Genomic DNA, 20,483 nt, shown 5'->3' on the forward strand with positions numbered 1-20,483 from the left:
AATTTTCACTGTATATACTTCACTTCCCTGACGTTCTCGAATGTCCGGTATACAGTCTGCCCTCCATATCTGCGGATTCAACCAACCACGGATGGAAAATATTCAGAAAAAAAATTCCAGAAAGTTCCAAAAAGCAAAACTTGAATTTGCCACATGCCAAGCACTACACTGAATCCACACGAATGAAGTGATGTGTAGGCATACCCTGCTGTAGCCTCCTGCCATTTCACAGATCCTCAGTCTCTCTCCAGCACTCGTTGTTTCAGCATTGTTCATTCACTTCTTGTGTTGTGAGCGAGAGGAGGGAGTTTAAGGCTCGTAAGGGATGGCTGGCTAGCTATGTAAAGCGCTACAGCCTCAAGAACTTAAAGATCACGGGAGAATCAGCATCGGCTGATGTTGAGACAGCATCAGCGTTCCCAGAAGAGCTACGATGGTTGTGTCTGTACTGAACATGTACAGACTTTTTTTTCATTATTCCCTAAACAATACAGTATAACTATTTACATAGCATTTACATTGTATTAGGTATTATAAGTAATCTAGAAATGATTTAAAGTATACGGGAGGATGTACGTAGGTTATATGCAAATATTACGCCGTTTTATATAAGGAACCTGATCATCCGCGGATTTTGGTATCCGTGGGGAGTGCTGGAATTAATCCCCCGCAGATACCGAGGGACGACTGTACTGCAAATGTCTTCCACTGTGAAGACTGATGCAAAATACGCATTCAGTTCCTTTGCCATCTCTGCATCTCTCATTACAAAATCTCCAGCGTCATTTTCTATATCCACCCTTGACTCTCTTTTACCCTTCGTATACTTAAAAAAGCTTTTAGAATCTTCTTTGATATTAGTCGCCAGCTTCTTCTCATAATTCATCTTTTCCTTCCTTATGACCTTCTTAGTTTTCTTCTGCAAGTTTTTAAATGCTACCTAATCCTCTATCTTCCCACTTGCTTTGGTTTCCTTGTATGCCCTCTCTTTTGCTTTCACTTAGGCTCTGACTTCACTTGTCAGCCACTGTAATGTCCCGCTTCCATTCAAAATTTTCTTCTTATTTGGAATGTATCTGTCTTGCACTTCCCTCATTTTTTGCAGAAACTCCAGCCATTGCTGCTCTGCTGTCCTTCCTGCTAGTGTCCCTTTCCTGTCAATCTTGGCCATTTCCCCTCTCATGACATTGTAATTTCCTTTATTCCACTGAAATACCGACACATTGGAATTTAGTTTCTCCTTCTCAAATTTCAAAGTGAACTCGATCATATTGTGATCACTGTTCCCTAAAGGTTCCTTAACCTTAAATTCTCTTATCACCTCCGGATCATTGTAAACACCCAATCCAGTACAGCCGATCCCCTAGTGGGCTCAACAACAAGCTGTTCTAAAACACCATCACTTAGACATTCTACAAATTCTCTCTCGAGGTCCAGTACTGACCTAGTTTTCCCAATCCATTTTCATGTTAAAATCCCCGATTATCATGATATTGCCTTTCTGACACATCTTTTCTATCTCCTGCTGTAATTTGTAATCCACATCCCGGCTGCTCTTTGGAGGCCTGTATACAACTGCCATTAGGGTCCTTTTACCCTTGCCATTTCTTAACTCAACCCATAGAGACTCTACACCTTCTATGTCATTCCTTTCTAATGATTTAATATTATTTCTTATACGGAGGGCCACACCACCCCCTCTGCCTATTAACCTATCTTTCCAATACTCCATATATCCTCATCTCTTGCCTTTCTATCATCTCTGTTGCATGCTACCTTTGATTTATTTCTGTTTTCTCCTTCCTCAGCCCTATCACTCCGGTTCTCATCTGCCAGCCAAATTAGTTTAAACCCTCCCTAACAGCTCTATTAAACTTGCCAGCTAGGATATTGGATTCCTTTGGGTTCAGATGTAACACGTCCTTTGTATATAGGTTGTATCTCCCCTAGATGTCCCAGTGATCCAAGAACCTGAAGCTCTGCTCCTACACCAGTCTTTCAGCCACCTGTTACTATGTCTGATCATGCTATTCTTGCGCTTGTAAGCACATGGCACAGGCAGCAATCCCGAGATTACTACACTGGAGGTCCTGCTTTTCAGCTTCGTACCCAACTCCCTGATTTCTCTCTTCAAGACCTCCTCTCTTTTTGTAGCTATGTCATTGGTACCAACATGTACCAAGACTTCTGGCTGTTCACCCTCTCTCTTCAGAATATTCTGGACCCGATCCAAGACATTCCGTACCCTGGCACCTGGGAAGCAACACACCATGTGGGTATCTCTATCAGGCTGACAGAACCTCCTGTCTACGTTCACCTCACAAGGAAGTACAAGTATTGAATGGACTATGTTAAGCTTTACCCTGCAACCAAGGGTAAATTCTGGAGATTTTTAACAGACTTATTGGCAGTTTCCAAAATCTCAACACCTACCCTGATGGGAGTTATATACAGGCCTCCAAACAGTAACCAGGACACGGGATACAAATTACAATGGGAGATAGAAAATGCACATCAATAGGGCAATGTTACAATACTTCTTTCTATATGCAGGTAGATTGCCAAAGTTGGGTTGGTGCTGATGTTGGATCTCAAGAGAGGGAATTTGTAGAATGCCTACGAGATGGCTTTTGAGAGCAGCTTGTGGTTGAGCTCACCAGGAGATCAGCTATTCTAGATTGGGTATTGTGCCATGAACCAGATCTGATTAGGGAGCTTAAAGTAAAAGAACACCTTAGGAAACAGTGATCATAATATGATCAAATTCACCCTACAATTTGAGAGGGAGAAGCTGAAGACATGAGTATCAGTATTACAGTGGAGTAAGGGGAAATCACAGAGACATGAGAGAGGAGCTTGCCAAAGTTCATTTGAAGGGGACACTAGCTCTGATGATGTCAGAGCACCAATAGCTGGAGGTTCTGGAAGCAGTTTGGAATGTGTAGGATAGATACATGCCAAAGATTAGTAGTATCCTAACGGCAGGTTGATGCAACTGTGGCTGACAAATGAAGTCAAACCTAACATATAAGCAAAAGAGATGGCATGTAATACAACGTATTACTGGGGAATTAGAGGATTGGGAAGTTTTTAAAAGCCAACAGAAGGTGACTAAAATGCAATGACGGAAAACATGAAGGTAAGCTAGCCAATAATATCAAACAGGATACCAAAAGTTTTTTCAGATGTATAAAAAGTAAAAGAAAGTTGAGAGTAGATTTTGGACTGCTGGTAAATGACACTGCAGAGGTGGGGGGCGGGGCAAGGAAATGGCATATGAACTGAATAAGTATTTTGCATCAGCCTTCACTGTGGAAGACACCAGCAGGGAGCCAGAAGTTTGAGAGCGTCAGGGGGAAGAAGTGAGAGCAGTTGCTATTACGAGGGAGAAGGTACTTGGGAAGCTGAAAGGTCTGAAAGTAGATAAGTCACCTGATCCAGATGGACTACACCCCAGAGTTCTGAAAGAGGTAGCTGAAGGGGTTGTGGAGGGTTAGTAATGATGCTTCAAGAAACTAGATTCATGCATGGTTCCAAATGACTGGAAAATTGAAAATGTCACTCCACTCTTCAAGAAGGGAGGAAGAAAGGAAATTATAGGCCAATTAGCCTGACCTCAGTGGTTGGGAAGATGTTCCAGTTGATTGTTAAAATTGAGTTTTCAGGGTACTTGGAGGCACATGATAGAACAGGCCAAAGACAGCATAGCTTCTTTAAGGAAATATCTTGGCTGACTAATCTGTTGAATTTCTTTGAGGAAATAACAAGCAGGATAGACAAAGGAGAGAGTCAGTGGATGTTATGTACTTGGATTTTCAGAAGGCCTTTGACAAGGTGCAGTGCATGAGGTTGCTTAGCAAAATAAGAGCTCAAGGCATTCCAGGAAAGATACTTTCATGAATAGAGCACTGGCTGATTGGCAGGAGGTGAAGAATGGGAATAAGGGGAGCCCTTCCTGATTGAATGTCGGTGACCAGTATTGTTCTGCTGGGATCAGTGTTAGCATTTAATTTGGGAGAACTAGAATATAATAATAAGAATGCAATACTGAGGCTTTTTAAGGCACTGGTGAGGCCTTACTTGAGCAGTTCTAGCCTTTTTATCTAAGAATAGATGTGCTAAATTTGGAAAGAGTTCAAAGAGTCCACAAAAATGATTCCAGGAATGAAAGGCTTAACATATGAGGAATATTTGATGGCTTTGGGCCTATACTCACTGGAATTTAGAAGAATGAGGGGGATCTAATTGAAACCATTCGAATGTTGAAAAGCCTAGATCGAGTGGATGTGGAGAGAATGTTTCCTATAGTCGGGAGTCTAGGACCAGAGGGCTGTCCATGTAGAACAGAGATGCGGAGGAACTCCTTTAGCCAGAGGGTGGTGTTTGTGTGTAACTCGTTGCCACAGGCAGCTGTGGAGACCATCATTGGGAACATTTAAGGCAGAGGTTGATAGATTCTTGATAAGTCAGGGGTGTGAAAGGTTACAGGAAGACAGGAGAATGGGGTTGAGATGGGAATGGATCAGCCATGATCAAATGGTGGGCAAGACTCAATGGGCTGAATGGCCTAAGTCTGCTCCAATGTCTTATGTTTTTTTGACTAAACACTTCCACAATTTAATCCCACACTAGAAACCAAAGTCTCAATTTCTCTTCACAAATTTACCTGCCCTCCTCACACTACTTTAGTTTAATGAAGTTACATGATCCAAAATTGATGTACGGATAAACAAGAAAATGACAAAATTGCTTAGATATTTTCACAGTGCTGCTCCGCATCAACTGTCTAATTTTTCACCTTCAGTGATTCAGAAGCTTTGGCAGCTTTACCAGCCACACCATCTCTCAAGTGGGAGCACAGACAGTAATGGAATATATGAATGAGCTGATATACTTCAATTTCATCTTTATGCCTTAGCCGTATTTCAATATTTACTAACTCAACACACTGCAAACATGCAGTCAAAAATGCCAAAAGAATTCTGACAAATTTAAAGTAAACAGTTGTTACTCAATGTGAGAAAAAGTTGCAGCCTTTTTGTGCTGTATAAATTAAGTTGGATGCTCTTATTACTTTATATTAAATGAATTTTGGCCATTAATAATTTGATATACCATGCCAAATTTCACTTTTAATTGCTCCTCTGAAAAATGTAGTGAAGTAGACAAAAGTTTAAAAAGCAGTCTAAAACTTTTCCAGTTTCAAATTTTGGGTTTGCTAGGATAAATTATACGGACAGTTTGCCAATAGTTTTAAAACTAATGAGATTGTTCAACATCTTCCTTGCGGAGTCTTTACATTATAACAGCATTGAGCAAATCTCTACAGATCGCTGGTGAAATTCAAAGTTCAAAGTAAATTTATTGTCAAAGTAAACACTGTATATGTCACCATATATTACCCTGAGATTCTTATTTTTGCATATATTCACCGTAAATACAAAGAAACTCGAATAGGTTCAATGAAAAACGATCCACAAATAAAGATGGACAACTTAGGTAGAAAAGGCAAAAATTTGTGCAAATACAAAAAGAAAAACTAAATAATACTAATAGATAATTAAGTAATAAATAACATTGAGAACATGAGAACATGACATGTAGAGTCCTTGAAAGAGAGTCCATCGGTTGGGGTGAGTGAAGTTATCCACCCTGGTTTAGGAGCCTGACAGTTGAGGCCTAGCAACTGTTCCTGAATCTGGTGGTGAGGGTCCAAAGCCTTTTGTACCTTCGTCCTGAAAGCAACAATGAGAAGAGAACAAGGTCTGGATCCTGGGGTTCCTTAATGATAGATACTGTTTTCTTGCAATAGCGTTCCTTGTAGATATGCTCGGTGGTGGGGAGGGCTTTTCCTGTGATGTATTGGGCTGTACCCATTACATTTTGTAGGCTTTTCCATTCAAGGATATTAGTATTTCCATACCAGGCCATGATGCAATCAGTCAATATACACTCCACCATGCATCTATACACGTTGTCAAAACTTTAGGTGGTGTGCTGAATCATCACAAACGTCAAAGAAAGTAGAGGCACTGCCAAGCTTTCTTTGTATTGGCACTTATATGCTGGACCAAGGACAGATCCTTTGAAATGGCAATGCTGAGAAATTTAGTTACTGATCCTCTCCACCTCTGAACCCCTAAAGAGGACTCTGGTTTTCTTTTCCTGTAGTCAATAAGCAACTCTTTGGTTTTACTGACATTGAGTTGTTGTTGTTTCACCATTCAACCAGATTTTTAATCTCTCTCCTGTACAATGATTCATCACCAACTTTGATTCGGCCAACAATGCTGGTGTCATCAATAAACTTAAATGCGCCATTGGAGCTGTGCTTTAGCCTCACGGTCATAAGTGTAAAGCAAGTAGAGCAGGGGGCTACGCACCCAGCCTTGTGGTGCACCTGTGTTAATAACAGTTGTGGAGGAGATGTTGTTGACAATACAAACTAACTAGGATTTGCAAGTGAAGGAGTCAAGGGTCCATTTGCACAAGGAGGTATCGAGGCCTAGGGCTTGGAGCTCATTGATTGGTTTTGAAGAGATGATAATGTTGAATGCAAAGTTGCAATCAATGAAGAGCATCCTGATGAATGCATCTTCACTATCCAGATGTCCCAGGGCTGAGTGAAGAGTCAAAGGAATGGCATCTGCTTTTGACCTGTTGTGATGGTAGGCAAGTTGGAGTGGATCCAACTTGCTCCTCGGGTACGAGTTGATATGTTTCATCACCAATTTCTCAAACTACTTCATCACAATAGATGAGTGTGCTTCTGGATATCTGATATCTTTATGATATTTTGTAAAATATTTTCATTGAACTCATGTCAGTTTTTTTCAGTTTCTTTTTTTTCTTCAATTAAACTACTTCCATACTTCTTCATTCAGCGAGGTGGATGTTGCAAAAAAATGGCAGAATTTATGGACCATTCTTATTGCTCGAGAAGTAAGGCAAGCCATCCACCAGACAACTGAATGCATTCGTTGGCTGCTTCAGAGGGTGGTGAAGGATCAACTACATTGCTGCGAATGAAAGGTGCTGACCCGAAATGTTGACTACTCACTTTGTTTTTACATAGATACTGCTCGACTCATTGAGTTTCCCCAGCATCTTTGTTGCACATTGCTGCGTGCATGGAGCCATACGGGACATAATATATGAGAGGCATTGCTCGTGTAGATAATCAGAGGCTTTTTCCCCAGGGCTGAGATGGCTAACTCGAGAGGACACAGTTTTAAGGTGCTCGGAAGTAGGTACGGAGGAGATATCAGGGGTAAGTTTTTTTAAAACGCAGATCTTACGCAGAGAGTGGCCAGTGCGTGGAATGGGCTGCCAGTGACGGTGGTGGAGGTGGATGCAATAAGGTCTTTCAAGAGTCTTCAGGATAGGTACATGAAGCTTAGGAAAATTGAGGGCTATGGGTAACCCAAGGCAATTTCTAAAGTAAGTACATGTTCAGCACAGAATTGTGGACTCAAGGGCCTGTATTGTGCTGTAGTTTCTCTGTGTTTCTATTCTAATGCAGGCCTAATGCAGGAAAAGATGCCCAGAGAAAAGAGCATCATCACGGAAAGGGATGGTCGTGGTACATAATGGTACCAATGACATGGGTAGGAAAAGGGAAGAGGTCCTATAAAAAGATTACAGGGAGTTAGGAAGGACGTTGAGAAGCAGGACCGCAAAGGTAGTAATCTCGGGATTACTGCCTGTGCCACATGACAGTGAGAATAGGAATAGATTGAGGTGGAGGATAAATGCATGGCTGAGGGATTGGAGCAGGGGGCAGGGATTCAAATTTTTGAATCACTGGGACCTCTTTTGGGGCAGGTGTGACCTGTACAAAATGGACAGGTTGCACTTGAATCCCAGGGGGACCAATATCATGGTTGGGAGGTTTGCTAACGCTGTTGGGGAGAGTTTAAACTAGAATTGTTGGGGGGTGGGAACCGAACTGAAGAGACTGCGGAAGAGGCAGTTGGCTCACAAATAGAGAAAGCTTGTAGACAGTGCGAGAGGGAGGATAGGCAGTTGATAGAGAAGGGAAGCACTCAGACTGAAAGTTTGAGATGTGCCTGTTTTAAACGCAAGGAGGAACACCAGGAAGTTAATTTTAGATTTTATGATTCAGTTCAATTCCTCACCAGCTAAAGTTCCATAGAACTTTCATATCTGGATCATTCGTCTGACTTAGCTTAGCCATCGTATGTGATTTCCTACAGTGTGATGAGAGAAAGTCTTGCTAATTGGCTCGTTTCTGGTGAGTGACAATAGTGTTATATTTCTCTTCTGCTGAAGTCTGAAAAATAGCTGTGCTGTTGTAACTGTGAATTACCATGATGAGAGAGATGTACAATAAAGCAACATGTCTATTATATGCTGACAGTTAGCTTGAAGCACACACTGGGGTTTAAGGAATTTGTTTTACTCTGATTCTGTGTATTTTCACTTTAAAAATCTTCCACGCTGAAATTCTTTCCTTTTGTGTTTACATCCATTTGCTTCCCTTGCTACTGAATGAGGCAATAAATACTTGGGAAGCTTGATGAACAGAAATTGGTTTGAATCATGCCAGCTTAAAAGTTTTACAGTACCTGATCCAGTGGGAGAAATTGTGCTTATATTTAATGTTAACATAGACATCATGGGCAAAGGGAAAAATCTGCATCCCCACTGTCTAAAGCCATACTATGGTGGCAAGAGTCATGGTTGATGCTAAAAATTAAAATGTTAACCAATCACCCTTCTCTTGAGAACAGAATTGATGACTTAGTGACCAAGTTTATGGATGATATGAAGATACAGTAGGTTTGGAAAATAAGGGCAGGCAGTGTTTAGGAAGTCTGCAGAAGGACTTAAATAAATTTGGAGAATGGAGTAAGAAGTGGCAGATGGAATACTGTACAATGTCAGGCAATGTATGGTCATGCACTTGGCAGAAGGAATTAAGGTGTAGACTATTTTCTAAACAGGAAGCAAATTCAGAAACCAGAGGTGCAGAGGGATTTGGGAGTCCTTGTGCGGAATTCCCTAAACCTTAGTCTACAGGTTGAGTCACATAGGCGGTAAGGAAGGCAAATTCAATGTCAGCATTCATTTTGAGAAGGCTAGAATATAAAAGCAAGTATGTAATGCTGAAGCTTTACAAGACATTGGTCAGACTGCACTTGGACTATTGTTGATCTAAGAAAGGATGTACTAGGATTGGAGAGGGTTCAGAAGAGATTCACAAGAATGATCCTGGGAATTATTCCAAAAAGTACAGTTAATTTGTTAGGTTGGTTGTAAATTAATTTTAAGTGCTTTAGAAATTGTCAAAAAAAGCACTTAAAATTAATTTACAAACCAACAAATTAACTGTGCTTTTTGGAATAATTCCTCAAAATATCCATGGTATCTCTTTGACTGACCAACATGTTATTGCATTTGTTACATTGATAGCTAGGAGGGCCATTTTGTTGAAGTGGAAGGATACATCAGCTCCCACTTTGTCACAATGGTTCTCTCAAGTGATGCTATGTCTTAGCTTGGAGAAAATTAGAAGTCGAACCTTTGAACCTATGTTTAATTTTGAGAAAAGATTGGCTTCATTTGCTTGTTATTATCATTTGAGTTAATTGATAGATTTCCTCCATGATCTAATTGTAAATTTTAGGTACTTTTTTTTTCCCTGCTGGCGGTTTGAAGTTTACCCTCAGAAGCTTTTTGTATGACACATGGCTCCAGGGGTTGAACTCCTAATGGGTTCCCCCCCCCCCCTCACTTTTTCTTGCTTAGTAGAGGATTTTTTTTCCTCTTATTTTTTTTTTAAAATCACCAAAATTTTTTCAATCTTTAAAATAATGTTATTTTTCTTGAGACATTGTAAGTGTTGCTTACTTCAATGTACTCGTTAATTTTGGATAATAATAATAATAAAAAGATTTGAAAAGAATAATTCTGAAAATGGAAGTGTTTACGTATGAAAAGTGTTTGCTGTCTCTGGGCCTGTACACACTGGAGCTTAGAAGAATGAGGGGGTATCTCATTGAAACCTATCAAATAATGAAAGGCCCAGACAGAGTGGACGTGGAGAGGGTGTTTCCTTTAGTGGGAGAGTCTAGGACCAGAGGGCAAAGCCTCAGATTAGAAGGACATTCCTTTACAAGAGAAATCAGGGGGAATATCTTTAGCCAGAGAGTGGTGAATCTGTGGAATTCATTGTGGATGTCTCAAAGTGGAAGCTGATTAGCTCTTGATTAGCATGGGCATCAAGGTTTATGGGGATGTGGTAAACCATGTATATATGTTGTAACTCGGTTACCTGTCTGGACACACCTCTGCTGACTGCCCCTGTGGCTCCTCCCACAGAATCCTGTATAAAGGTGTTCGCCTTGCCCCTCCCCCTCAGTCCGGGGGCAGACACTCACTGTTGAGGTCGTATTGTACAGCGAATAAAAGCCTTTCAGTATTTTACCAAACCTCAGTCTTTTGGAGCTATTGAAGGTGCTTCAATTTTATTCGCTGTACATTTTAAAACATGGAACAGGCCCTGAGACCAGACAAATTAGACCTCGATCCGCAAATGCCTGACGCTAGAAACGCTTTCGAACTCTGGCTGGCCTGCTTCGAAGTGTATCTAGAGGAGATTAAAGCGACCGACCCCGTAGCGAAGCGCAGAGTTCTACTCTCCAGGGTCAGTCCACGGGTCTATTCGCTGATCAGAGACCAGCCGAACTACGACGGCGCGATGAACGCACTCAAAAGACAATGCCTGCGGCCGATAAACAGCGTCTATGCTCGGCACCGCTTAGCGACACGGCAACAATGGTCCGGGGAATCGAGTGCTGAGTTCGTCCAGGCCCTACAGACACTCGTGCGGGCCTGCAATTGCCAGGAGCTGACGGCGGCGCAGCATGCAGAACTCCTAGTGAGAGACGCCTTCGTCACGGGGACCAGGTCAGTGTATGTGTGCCAGCGGCTGTCGGAAAAAGCCGATCTTACCCTAAGTTCGGCGATGGAGCTGGCTGATACGTTGGAGGCCGCTCTGCGTAACTCCGAGGCTCTCCAGGCACGCGATCCCTCGATGGCCTCGTGGGTGCCGCAGACCCTGCAACCTGCCGGCAAATCGACCTCGGCTGCAGCCAGTCGTGACCTGCTCCAGCTGCAGAAAGAAGGGCCACTTCGCCAAGGTCTGTAAGTCAAAACCGCGAGCGGGATCGAGCAGCGCCGCATGCGAGACGTGGGGACCGCCATCTTCCCTGCACACCGCCACCACGTGCAAGACATGGGGGCCGTCATCTTGGTCGGCGCCACCTCCCACTGCCTACGACCAATGGGTGCTCACGGGCCACCCCACCGCGCCGGATCAAGACAGCGACCCCACCCTGGCTTCCATGACCCTCGACCAAAGCGCTCCCCACCAGCTCGCAAGGTCAATGATGGACATCCTGGTGGAGGGGCACAGGACAAGCTGCCTGTTTGACACAGGCAGCACGGAGAGTTTTATCCACCCGGCCACGGTGCAGCATTGTGGACTCATGATACGGCCGGTAAGTCAGAGGGTCACCATGGCCTCCGAGTCGCATACAACAGACATCCGGGGGGGTTGTGTAGCGATGCTAGTGGTGCAGGGCACAGAATATTGGGACTTTAAGTTATTGGTCTTGCCTCGACTGTGTGCCCCTGTGCTGATATGTCACGTACCCCGCTACTGACCACACACACACACCGACCCGCGCATCCCACCCAACCTCATGCCAACTGCCACACTACCGACACCACTTGCGGCCTCTCCACCCTCAGGATCCCTCCCCCACCGCTGTTCGCCAACCTGACCCCCAACTGTAAACCTGTGGCAACTAAAAGCAGGAGGTACAGCGCGGGGGACAGAGCTTTCATTAAGTCGGAGGTGAAGCGGCTGTTCAGGGAGGGGGTCATTGAGGCAAGCACAAGTCCTTGGAGGGCGCAGGTGGTCGTTGTTCAGAACGGGGAGAAGAATAGGATAGCCGTGGACTATAGCCAGACCATCAATAGGTTCACACAGCTCGACGCGTACCCTCTATCCCGCATCGCGGATATGGTCAATCAGATAGCACAGTACAAGGTGTACTCGACCATAGACCTAAAATCCGCTTACCATCAGCTCCCCATCCGCCGGGAGGACCGCCCTTACACTGCCTTCGAGGCGGACGGCAGGCTTTATCAATTCCTGCGCGTCCCCTTTGGTGTCACGAATGGTGTATCTGTCTTCCGGAGGGCAATGGACCAGATGGTGGACCAGTGCCAACTGAAGGTCACGTTCCCATATCTGGATAACATCACCATCTGCGGTCACGACCAGCAGGATCACGACAACAACCTCCAAAAATTTCTCCAAGCGGCCAAATCTTTCAACCTCACCTATAACAAGGACAAGTGTGTATTTGGGACCACCCGACTTGCTATCCTTGGGTGTGTTGTGGAGAATGGAGTCATTGGCCCTGACCCCGACCGTATGCGCCCCCTGTTGGAACTCCCTCTTCCCAATACCCTCAGAGCCCTCAAAAGGTGCCTGGGCTTCTTTTCAATGGGTCTCTAACTATGCAGACAAGGCCCGCCCCCGGTCAAGTCCACCACATTCCCCCTCTCTGCCGAGGCCCACACGGCCTTCAACCACATAAAAGGGGACATTGCCAAAGCAGCAATGCATGCGGTGGATGAGGCCATTCCCTTCCAAGTAGAGAGTGACGTCTCAGACTTTGCGCTGGCTGCTACCCTCAACCAGGCAGGAAGACCAGTGGCGTTCTTCTCCCGTACCCTTCAAGGCCCTGAAATTCGGCACTCTGCGGTAGAGAAAGAGGCGCAGGCCATAGTGGAAGTTATTAGGCACTGGAGGCACTATCTTGCCAGCAAAAGGTTCACTCTGCTAACTGACCAGCGCTCAGTCGCGTTCATGTTTAATAATCAGCAGCGGAGCAAAATCAAAAATGATAAAATTCTGAGGTGGAGAATCGAACTCTCCACCTACAACTATGACATCATGTACAGGCCTGGGAAGCTCAACGAGCCCTCCGATGCCTTACCCCGGGGAACATGTGCCAGCGCGCAGATCGACCGGCTATACGCCCTACATGTAGACCTTTGCCACCCGGGAGTCACTCGGCTTTTCCACTTTGTGAAAGCCCGGAACCTGCCTTACTCCCTTGAGATCAGGATGATGATCAGGGACTGCAAAGTCTGCGCAGAGTGCAAACTGCACTTCTACCAACCCGAAAAGGCACCACTCATCAAGGCCACCCGCCCCTTTGAGCGACTGAGTGTTGACTTTAAGGGCCCCCTTCCCTCCACCGACCGCAATGTGTACTTTCTTAACGTAATTGACAAGTACTCGCGGTTCCCCTTCGCCATCCCCTGCCCCGACACCACTACCACATCAGTTATAAAAGCCCTGCGCAAGCTCTTCACACTGTTCGGATACCCATGCTATATCCACAGTGACAGAGGGTCCTCGTTTATGAGTGATGAGCTGCGCCAATATCTACTGGCTAGGGGAATTGCAAAAAGTAGGACCACGAGCTATAATCCCTGGGGGAATGGACAGGTAGAGAAGGAGAATGGCACAGTGTGGAAAGCCACACTCTTAGCCCTCAGGTCAAAGGGACTGCCGGTCTCCCGCTGGCAGGAGGTCCTTCCCGAGGCACTCCACTCCATCCGCTCCCTGTTACGCACGGCCACCAATGCCACCCCTCATGAGCGGCTCTTTTCTTTTCCCAGAAAATCGACCACTGGAACCACCCTACCAACTTGGCTGACGTCCCCGGGGCCAGTGCTGCTTCGGAAACATGCAAGGAGCAATAAATACTCCCTGATGGTCGAGAGGGTTCACTTACTTCATGCGAACCCCCAGTATGCCTATGTGGTTTTACCTGATGGGCGGGAGAACACGGTCTCCATCCGTGACCTGGCGCCCGCAGGAGCTCCGAGCCTCTACCCTGAACACTCCGTGGTGACTATTGACCCCGTACCCACCAATGTATGTACCTACGAGACACCGTGCACCCCAAACCCTATACAGACACCACACGACACTCCCATACCGGGCGTGACGCACACGCACGAGGGATTACCGACGCCTAACGTGCTGGCACCTGAAGTCAGGCCGGAGCCAGCACAACCGCCATCACCGGTGCTACGTAGATCACAGCGACGGACTCGACCGCCTGATAGACTTAACCTGTAAATATACTTCTTGTAAATATTGTCAGTCACTTCACCCCGCGGGACTCTTTTTAAAAAGGAGGGGTGAATGTGGTAAACCATGTATATATGTTGTAACTCGGTTACCTGTCTGGACACACACCTCTGCTGACTGCCCCTGTGGCTCCTCCTGCAGAGTCCTGTATAAAGGTGTTCGCCTTGCCCCTCCCCCTCAGTCCGGGGGCAGACACTCACTGTGGAGGTCGTATTGTACAGCGAATAAAAGCCTTTCAGTATTTTACCAAACCTCAGTCTTTTGGAGTAATTGAAGGTGCTTCAGGGGAGAAGGCAGGAAAAAGGGATTGATAATGGGCTAATAAATCAGCCATAATGGAATGGGGAACTGAAAATGGGCTGAATGGCCTAATTCTCCTCATATGCCTTATGGTCTCTTACAGAAAAAAGGTCCATTACCAGAGCTTTGTCTTTAAATCAATTTTGCATCTTGTTTTTTGTGTAAATAGACAGGACTATTCGTGTATTAATATTAAACACTGGATTGTTTTATTGCTCATTTCCTATAACAATCATTGAATCATAGTAGAGTGAGGAGAAGTCTCCACAACAAGGCTGTTCTTCTTTAACATGCAATTGTACAGCGTGTCCATCAAAGTGGTTTGGGCCAGTTTGTAAGTGGGCATGATTATTCAAATTAACCATTCTCACCATGCTTGAAGCAGGACAGCAAACCAGTGTTCTGTTCTGCATCTCAGTACAAATTTACTTTTAACTGGAATCAGTGAAAAAAGAGAATAAGTATCTATATAAGACAAGGGGCAAATTATTATTGTTGGTTTTATGACCAGAGAAAATGGAAATCAAAATTGGCCCTGCTAGGTCAAAAATGATCCCTATGAAAATGCTGCCCAAACTACATAAATGCCAAATATCCAGTTTGAACTTTGGATTAGGTCAGAAAGGGTACAGGATAGCAAAGTGAGAAATTGGGAAAAAATTGAATAAATGAAGGTCACCAGTGAAAAGGACCTTGGCAATCGTGAGGGTGACTTAAAGCGAACTAAAACGCTCGAGTGTATAGACGTTAAGAAAGAGGATGTGCTGGAGATTTTGAAAGGTATTAAGTTTGTTAAGTCACTGGGACCAGATGAGATATACTCCAGGCTGCTGTGGGAAATGAGGAAGAAAATCGCTGAGCCTCTTGCGATGATCTTTGCATCATCAACAGGGACAGGAGAAGTACCAGAGGATTGGAAGGCTGCAAACACTGTTCCCTTGTTCAAGGAAGGGAGTAGATAAACCAGGAAATTATAGACCAGTGAGTCTTACTTCAGTGGTGGGCAAGTTGTGGGAAAAGATCCTGAGAGGCAGAATTTAATGAGCATTTGGTGAAACATAATCTGTTTAGGGATAGTCATCATGGCTTTATCAAGGGCAGGTGATGCCTTATGAACCTGATTGAATTCTTTAAGGATTTAAAACACATTGATGAAGGTAGAGCAGTGGATATAGTGCATATGGATTTCATTCAGGCATTCGATAAGGTTCCCCATGTGAGGCTCATTCAAAAAGTAAGGAGGCATGGGATTCAAGGAGACCTTGCCTTGTGGATCCAGAATTGGCTTGCCCACATAAGGGAAAGTGTGGTTGTGGATGGTTCATGTTCTGCATGGAGGACCGTGACCAGTGGTGTTCTGCAGGGATCAGTTCTGGGAACCCTCCTCTTTGTGATTATTACAAACGACCTGGATGAGGAAGTAGAAGGGTGGGTTAGTAAGTTTGCTGATGATACAAAAGTTGCGGGTGTTGTGGATAGTCTGGAGGGTTGTCAGACATTACAGCGGGCCATTGATAGGATGCAGAACTGGGCTGAGAAGTCACAGATGGAGCTCAAGCCAGATAAGTGTGAAGTGTTCACTTCAGAAGGTCAACTTTGAAGATGGAATATAATATTAATGGTAAAGCTCTTGGCCATGTGGAGGATCAGCGAGATCTTGGGGTCCGTATCCATAGGACACTCAAAGCTGCTGCACAAGTTGACAGTGTTGTTCAGAAGACATATGGTGTGATGACCTTCATCCACTGTGGGATTGCCTGGATTGGCGCGCATGCCTTTTGAGAATAGGTTGAGTAAACCTGGCCTTTTCTCTTTGGAGTGATGGAGGATGAGAGGTGACCTGATAGAAGTGTATAAGATGATAAGAGACATTGATTGTGTGGATAGCCAGAGGCTTTTTCCCAGGAATGAAATGGCTAACATGAGGGGCATAGTTTTAAGGCGCTTGGAAATAAGTACAGGGGTGATGTCAGAGGAAACTTTTTCCACACAGAGAGTGGTGGGCATGTGAAATACCCTGCCAGCGACAGTGGTGGAGGCAGATACAATAGAACTCTGAAATAGGTACATAGAGGGCAGTGTTGTCAGGAAATTCCAGGCAGTTTCTAGAGTAGGTTACACGGTCGGCACAACATTGTGGGTCAAAGGGCCTATATTGTGCTGTAGTTTTTCTATATTCTATGTTTTGAAAAGAGCTGGGAGTCTTGGTGCAGAGTTCCTAAAGGTTAACTTGCAGGTTGAGACAGTAAAGCTGACTGAAGGTGAAGTTGAAAGTTTCTTAACTATTAAGGATGTCAAAGCTTATGGGGTGAAGGCAAGAAAATGGTCAAGAGGGGGAAATTAAATCAGCCATAACCAAATGGCAGAGCAGACAACATGCCAAATGGACTAATTCTGCTCCTAGGTCTCATCATCCGAAAGGGACTTTTGAAAGACAACATTTACTACATTCACTATCTCCACAGCTACATTTCTCAAACCTTGTGGAAAGTGTCATCTTATGCTTGGGATTTATCTGTTTTCAGTACCATTAATTTCTCTAATACTATTTTTGCACTAATATTAATTTCTTTCACAGAAGAAATTAATTACACAGGTTATTCTAATTATTTCCACGTGATCAAAATGGACTGGGCAGGCCCAAATATGAAAACGATGAATGACATTCAGTATCTAACTGCAATTTGCATACATAGCCACTGGAAGTAGGTCACTACTCACCTGATAACAATGTAGGAGTTTTTAAACATTGAGATCAGGGTCTAAACTGACACTGTTCGCCAAATCATAGTTTGAAAAATGTAAGTGAGCTTAGAGGAAGAGCAATAGGTGACTTGATAAATGACATTCCCACTGTGTCATTAGTGGGAAGCTCAAGGAATGTGATGAATTATAATGTTCATTGAGGATGATCAGATTTCATACGCCAACTTGACCCAACTACAGAGTACTACTAGTCTCTTTCACTCAGTAATGTTAGCTATTCATGTGTGGTTTTTATTCATTTTCTTCTTGACTTAATTTGATGTCAGCTGAAACTGGAACATATCCACTGAAAGAGTTTCAAAATATAACTTATTTTGAATCATACCTTATAATAATTGTCCTTATTCTCTACAGGCAAAAGCAGCAAAGACATGCAAGTATTCTGATCAGATTTGTCATAGTTGTATACAAAGGCACTTAGTTTGATGTCCAAAAAATAATAAGATTAATTATTATCTCTAAAAATATTTCACCTTGAACTATCCAGTACAAGATGCTTCATACAGTCAAGAGAAATTGCAGCAATTAATAAAAGATGGTTAATTATCCTGCAAACAATTTGCCCAGAGGATGTACTTTACCTAACTTCAAGGATTCAGAGGCATATTTTATTCCACTGTTTTTTGTTCAGATAAATAAAACCCAGAATATAGAGACACATTTTATTGTAAAGACTCAAATTGACTAACAACATAAAAACTAGCATGAGACTAACGGTATTGGAAGAAAAAGATTTGCTACAGCAGACTTTTGTTAGTTAAACTGAGCACCCATTAAAAGGATGGAAGGTAAGGAGAAAGCAAATGACATGCTTGTTGAACTAAAGGGAGAACTTCCTGTAGCAAGACATAAACATACTGTAGCATTCATTCCAAGACCATTACAAGCCAAGAACTCCAGCTACTTTGGATATAACGCAAACACGAGGAAATCTGCAGATGATGGAATTTCAAGTAACACACAAAAGTTGCTGGTGAACGCAGCAGGCCAGGCAGCATCTGTAGGAAGAGGTACAGTTGACGTTTCAGGCCGAGACCCTTCGTCAGGACTAACTGAAAGAAGAGCTAGTAAGAGATTTGAAAGTGGGAGGGGGAGGGGGAGATCCAAAATGATAGGAGAAGATAGGAGGGGGAGGGATGGAGCCAAGAGTTGGACAGGTGATTGGCAAAAGGGATATGAGAGGATCATGGGACAGGAGGCCTAGGGAGAAAGAAAAGGGGGAGAGGGGAAGCCCGGAGGATGGGCTATCATTTCGGATCTCCCCCTCCCAATTTCAAATCTCTTACTAGCTCTTCTTTCAGTTAGTCTTGACGAAGGGTCTCCGCCCAAAACATCGACTGTACCGCTTCCTAGAGATGCTGCCTGGCCTGCTGCGTTCACCAGCAACTTTGATGTGTGTTGCTACTTTGGATATAATGCTGGTTGTCAAAGATGATCCTTACCTTTGAGAGTCCTCCAACCTCCAAATAGAAGCAGAAGATGAATACGTTCCAGGCAACCCACAAGGCTGTCCAAATAGTGTACTAGTCACAAAAAGAGAAAGAAAAATAGTTAAATCATTAATAAAGTACCCAAGTGAATGCACGTAGAATTTTGTTTCTCTTGCCCCTCTCCCATCAACTGTCCAACAAACCTTAAGGAATTAAAGCCAATAATATGAAGACACTAAAAATAAACCTTAAATAGAAATGCATGCTTTGTCAAAAATATGCTTAAAGCAGTTCCATTTTTTGAGATGCTGGCAAAACATTATTGCCATTGCTCATAGGCAGAGAGTGGAGAGAAAAGCATGCTTGAAAGCAGAAATTTTAGATTGTTTCTTTTTATAGCTGTTGTACAGCAGAACCTCAGCAATTATTAGTAAAGCAGATTTTGGAGTGTTCAACATGATCTGATTAAATATTCTCTCCTTGAGATTTAACCTTCTTCAGCTCTTAAGTACTTAGGAAAGCAATATCGTACTGAGTGATAAACCCTTGAAATTCCATAAATTCCTCATATCTCCAGTTAACTTGTCCATGTCAACATTCAACATGTATGAAGCTGGATAATCTATTTAAATTTGGGAGTGTTCGCAACTGTGCATTTTTGAGATGGTACACATTGCAACTGCAATGTGCCAATGAACAAGGAAATGATCACTGTGCCATTAAGAACAAAGTACAGGAGCCTCAGAAGCTAAACCACCAGGTTCAGGAACAGTTATTACTCCTCAAACATCAGGCTCTTGAACCAGAGGGGGATAACTTCACTCACCCCATTACTGAGCCAATCCCACCATCTATGGACTCACTTTCAAGGACTCTTCACCTCATCTTCTCAATATTTATTGCTCCCCCCCCCTTTTGTATTTGCACAATTTATTGTATTTTACACTATGGTGTTTGTCTGTCTTGTTGGATGCAGTCTTTAGCCCATAAGACACAGGTGCAGAATTAGGCCATTTGGTCCATCGAGTCTGCTCCACATTTCATCATGGCTGATCCATTTTCTCTCTTAGACCCAATCTCCTGCCTTTTCTCCATATCCTTTCATGCCCTGATTAATCACTGATTCTATTATATTTCTTCACTTTTACTGTGAATGCACACAAGAAAATGAATCTCAGGCTTGTATATGGTGACGTATATGTATTTTGATGATAAATTTACCTTGAACATTATCCTTAATAATAGCAAATATACTCACTTCTGCCCCTGCACAATCTCATATTTCTGATACAGGTTTCTGTTGCCCCTGTCTGCTTTTGGATTCACCTTCCTCGAGAGATAATACTTAGTTCACATATAGGTGCACAGGATTTATCTAGTGCAGCTAGGGAAGTTAAGGATTCCCCTTTCAATATCGCCAAAGAATGTCTCATTGGTACAAGATATAGGTATTGTGTACTGTGGCCATAATAGAAAATCCAAGTGCATTTCAGAAGGGGGTGATATTATCTTATTTGTAGCCTTGACAGCCTCATCAATAGACACATTTACATATTGTGCAAAGAGTAACTGTTAATTTTAAAATCAGTGTGCATTATACCAGTTATCTTTGAATTACTATAAACTAATTCCCTTTCACAGTATTAGTCAGTGATTTGAAAAAGCATTAACCAGATTTATGGAAGTGATCTTTGTTGGAAAAGCTAGAAGGATCAATCTTGTACCTTAGTTGAATTTTTGGTGAGTATGACTTTCTTCTACTTCACTTAATTGTTCACTTT

At 43.4% G+C, this 20,483-nt stretch overlaps 1 protein-coding gene across 1 annotated transcript in view; it reads right to left on the reverse strand.

Moving 5' to 3' along the window:
* Positions 1 to 20,483, reverse strand: part of LOC140187780 (sodium/potassium-transporting ATPase subunit beta-1-interacting protein 3) — a 521,560-nt gene that overhangs the window by 227,934 nt on the left and 273,143 nt on the right. Inside the window, exon 3 of the mRNA XM_072243537.1 lies at positions 18,715 to 18,795. Coding sequence (XP_072099638.1) covers positions 18,715 to 18,795 — 81 coding nt within the window. The remainder of the gene's footprint in view (positions 1 to 18,714; positions 18,796 to 20,483) is intronic.

Source organism: Mobula birostris, chromosome 1, assembly GCF_030028105.1.
Source record: "Mobula birostris isolate sMobBir1 chromosome 1, sMobBir1.hap1, whole genome shotgun sequence".
NCBI lineage: Eukaryota > Metazoa > Chordata > Chondrichthyes > Myliobatiformes > Myliobatidae > Mobula > Mobula birostris.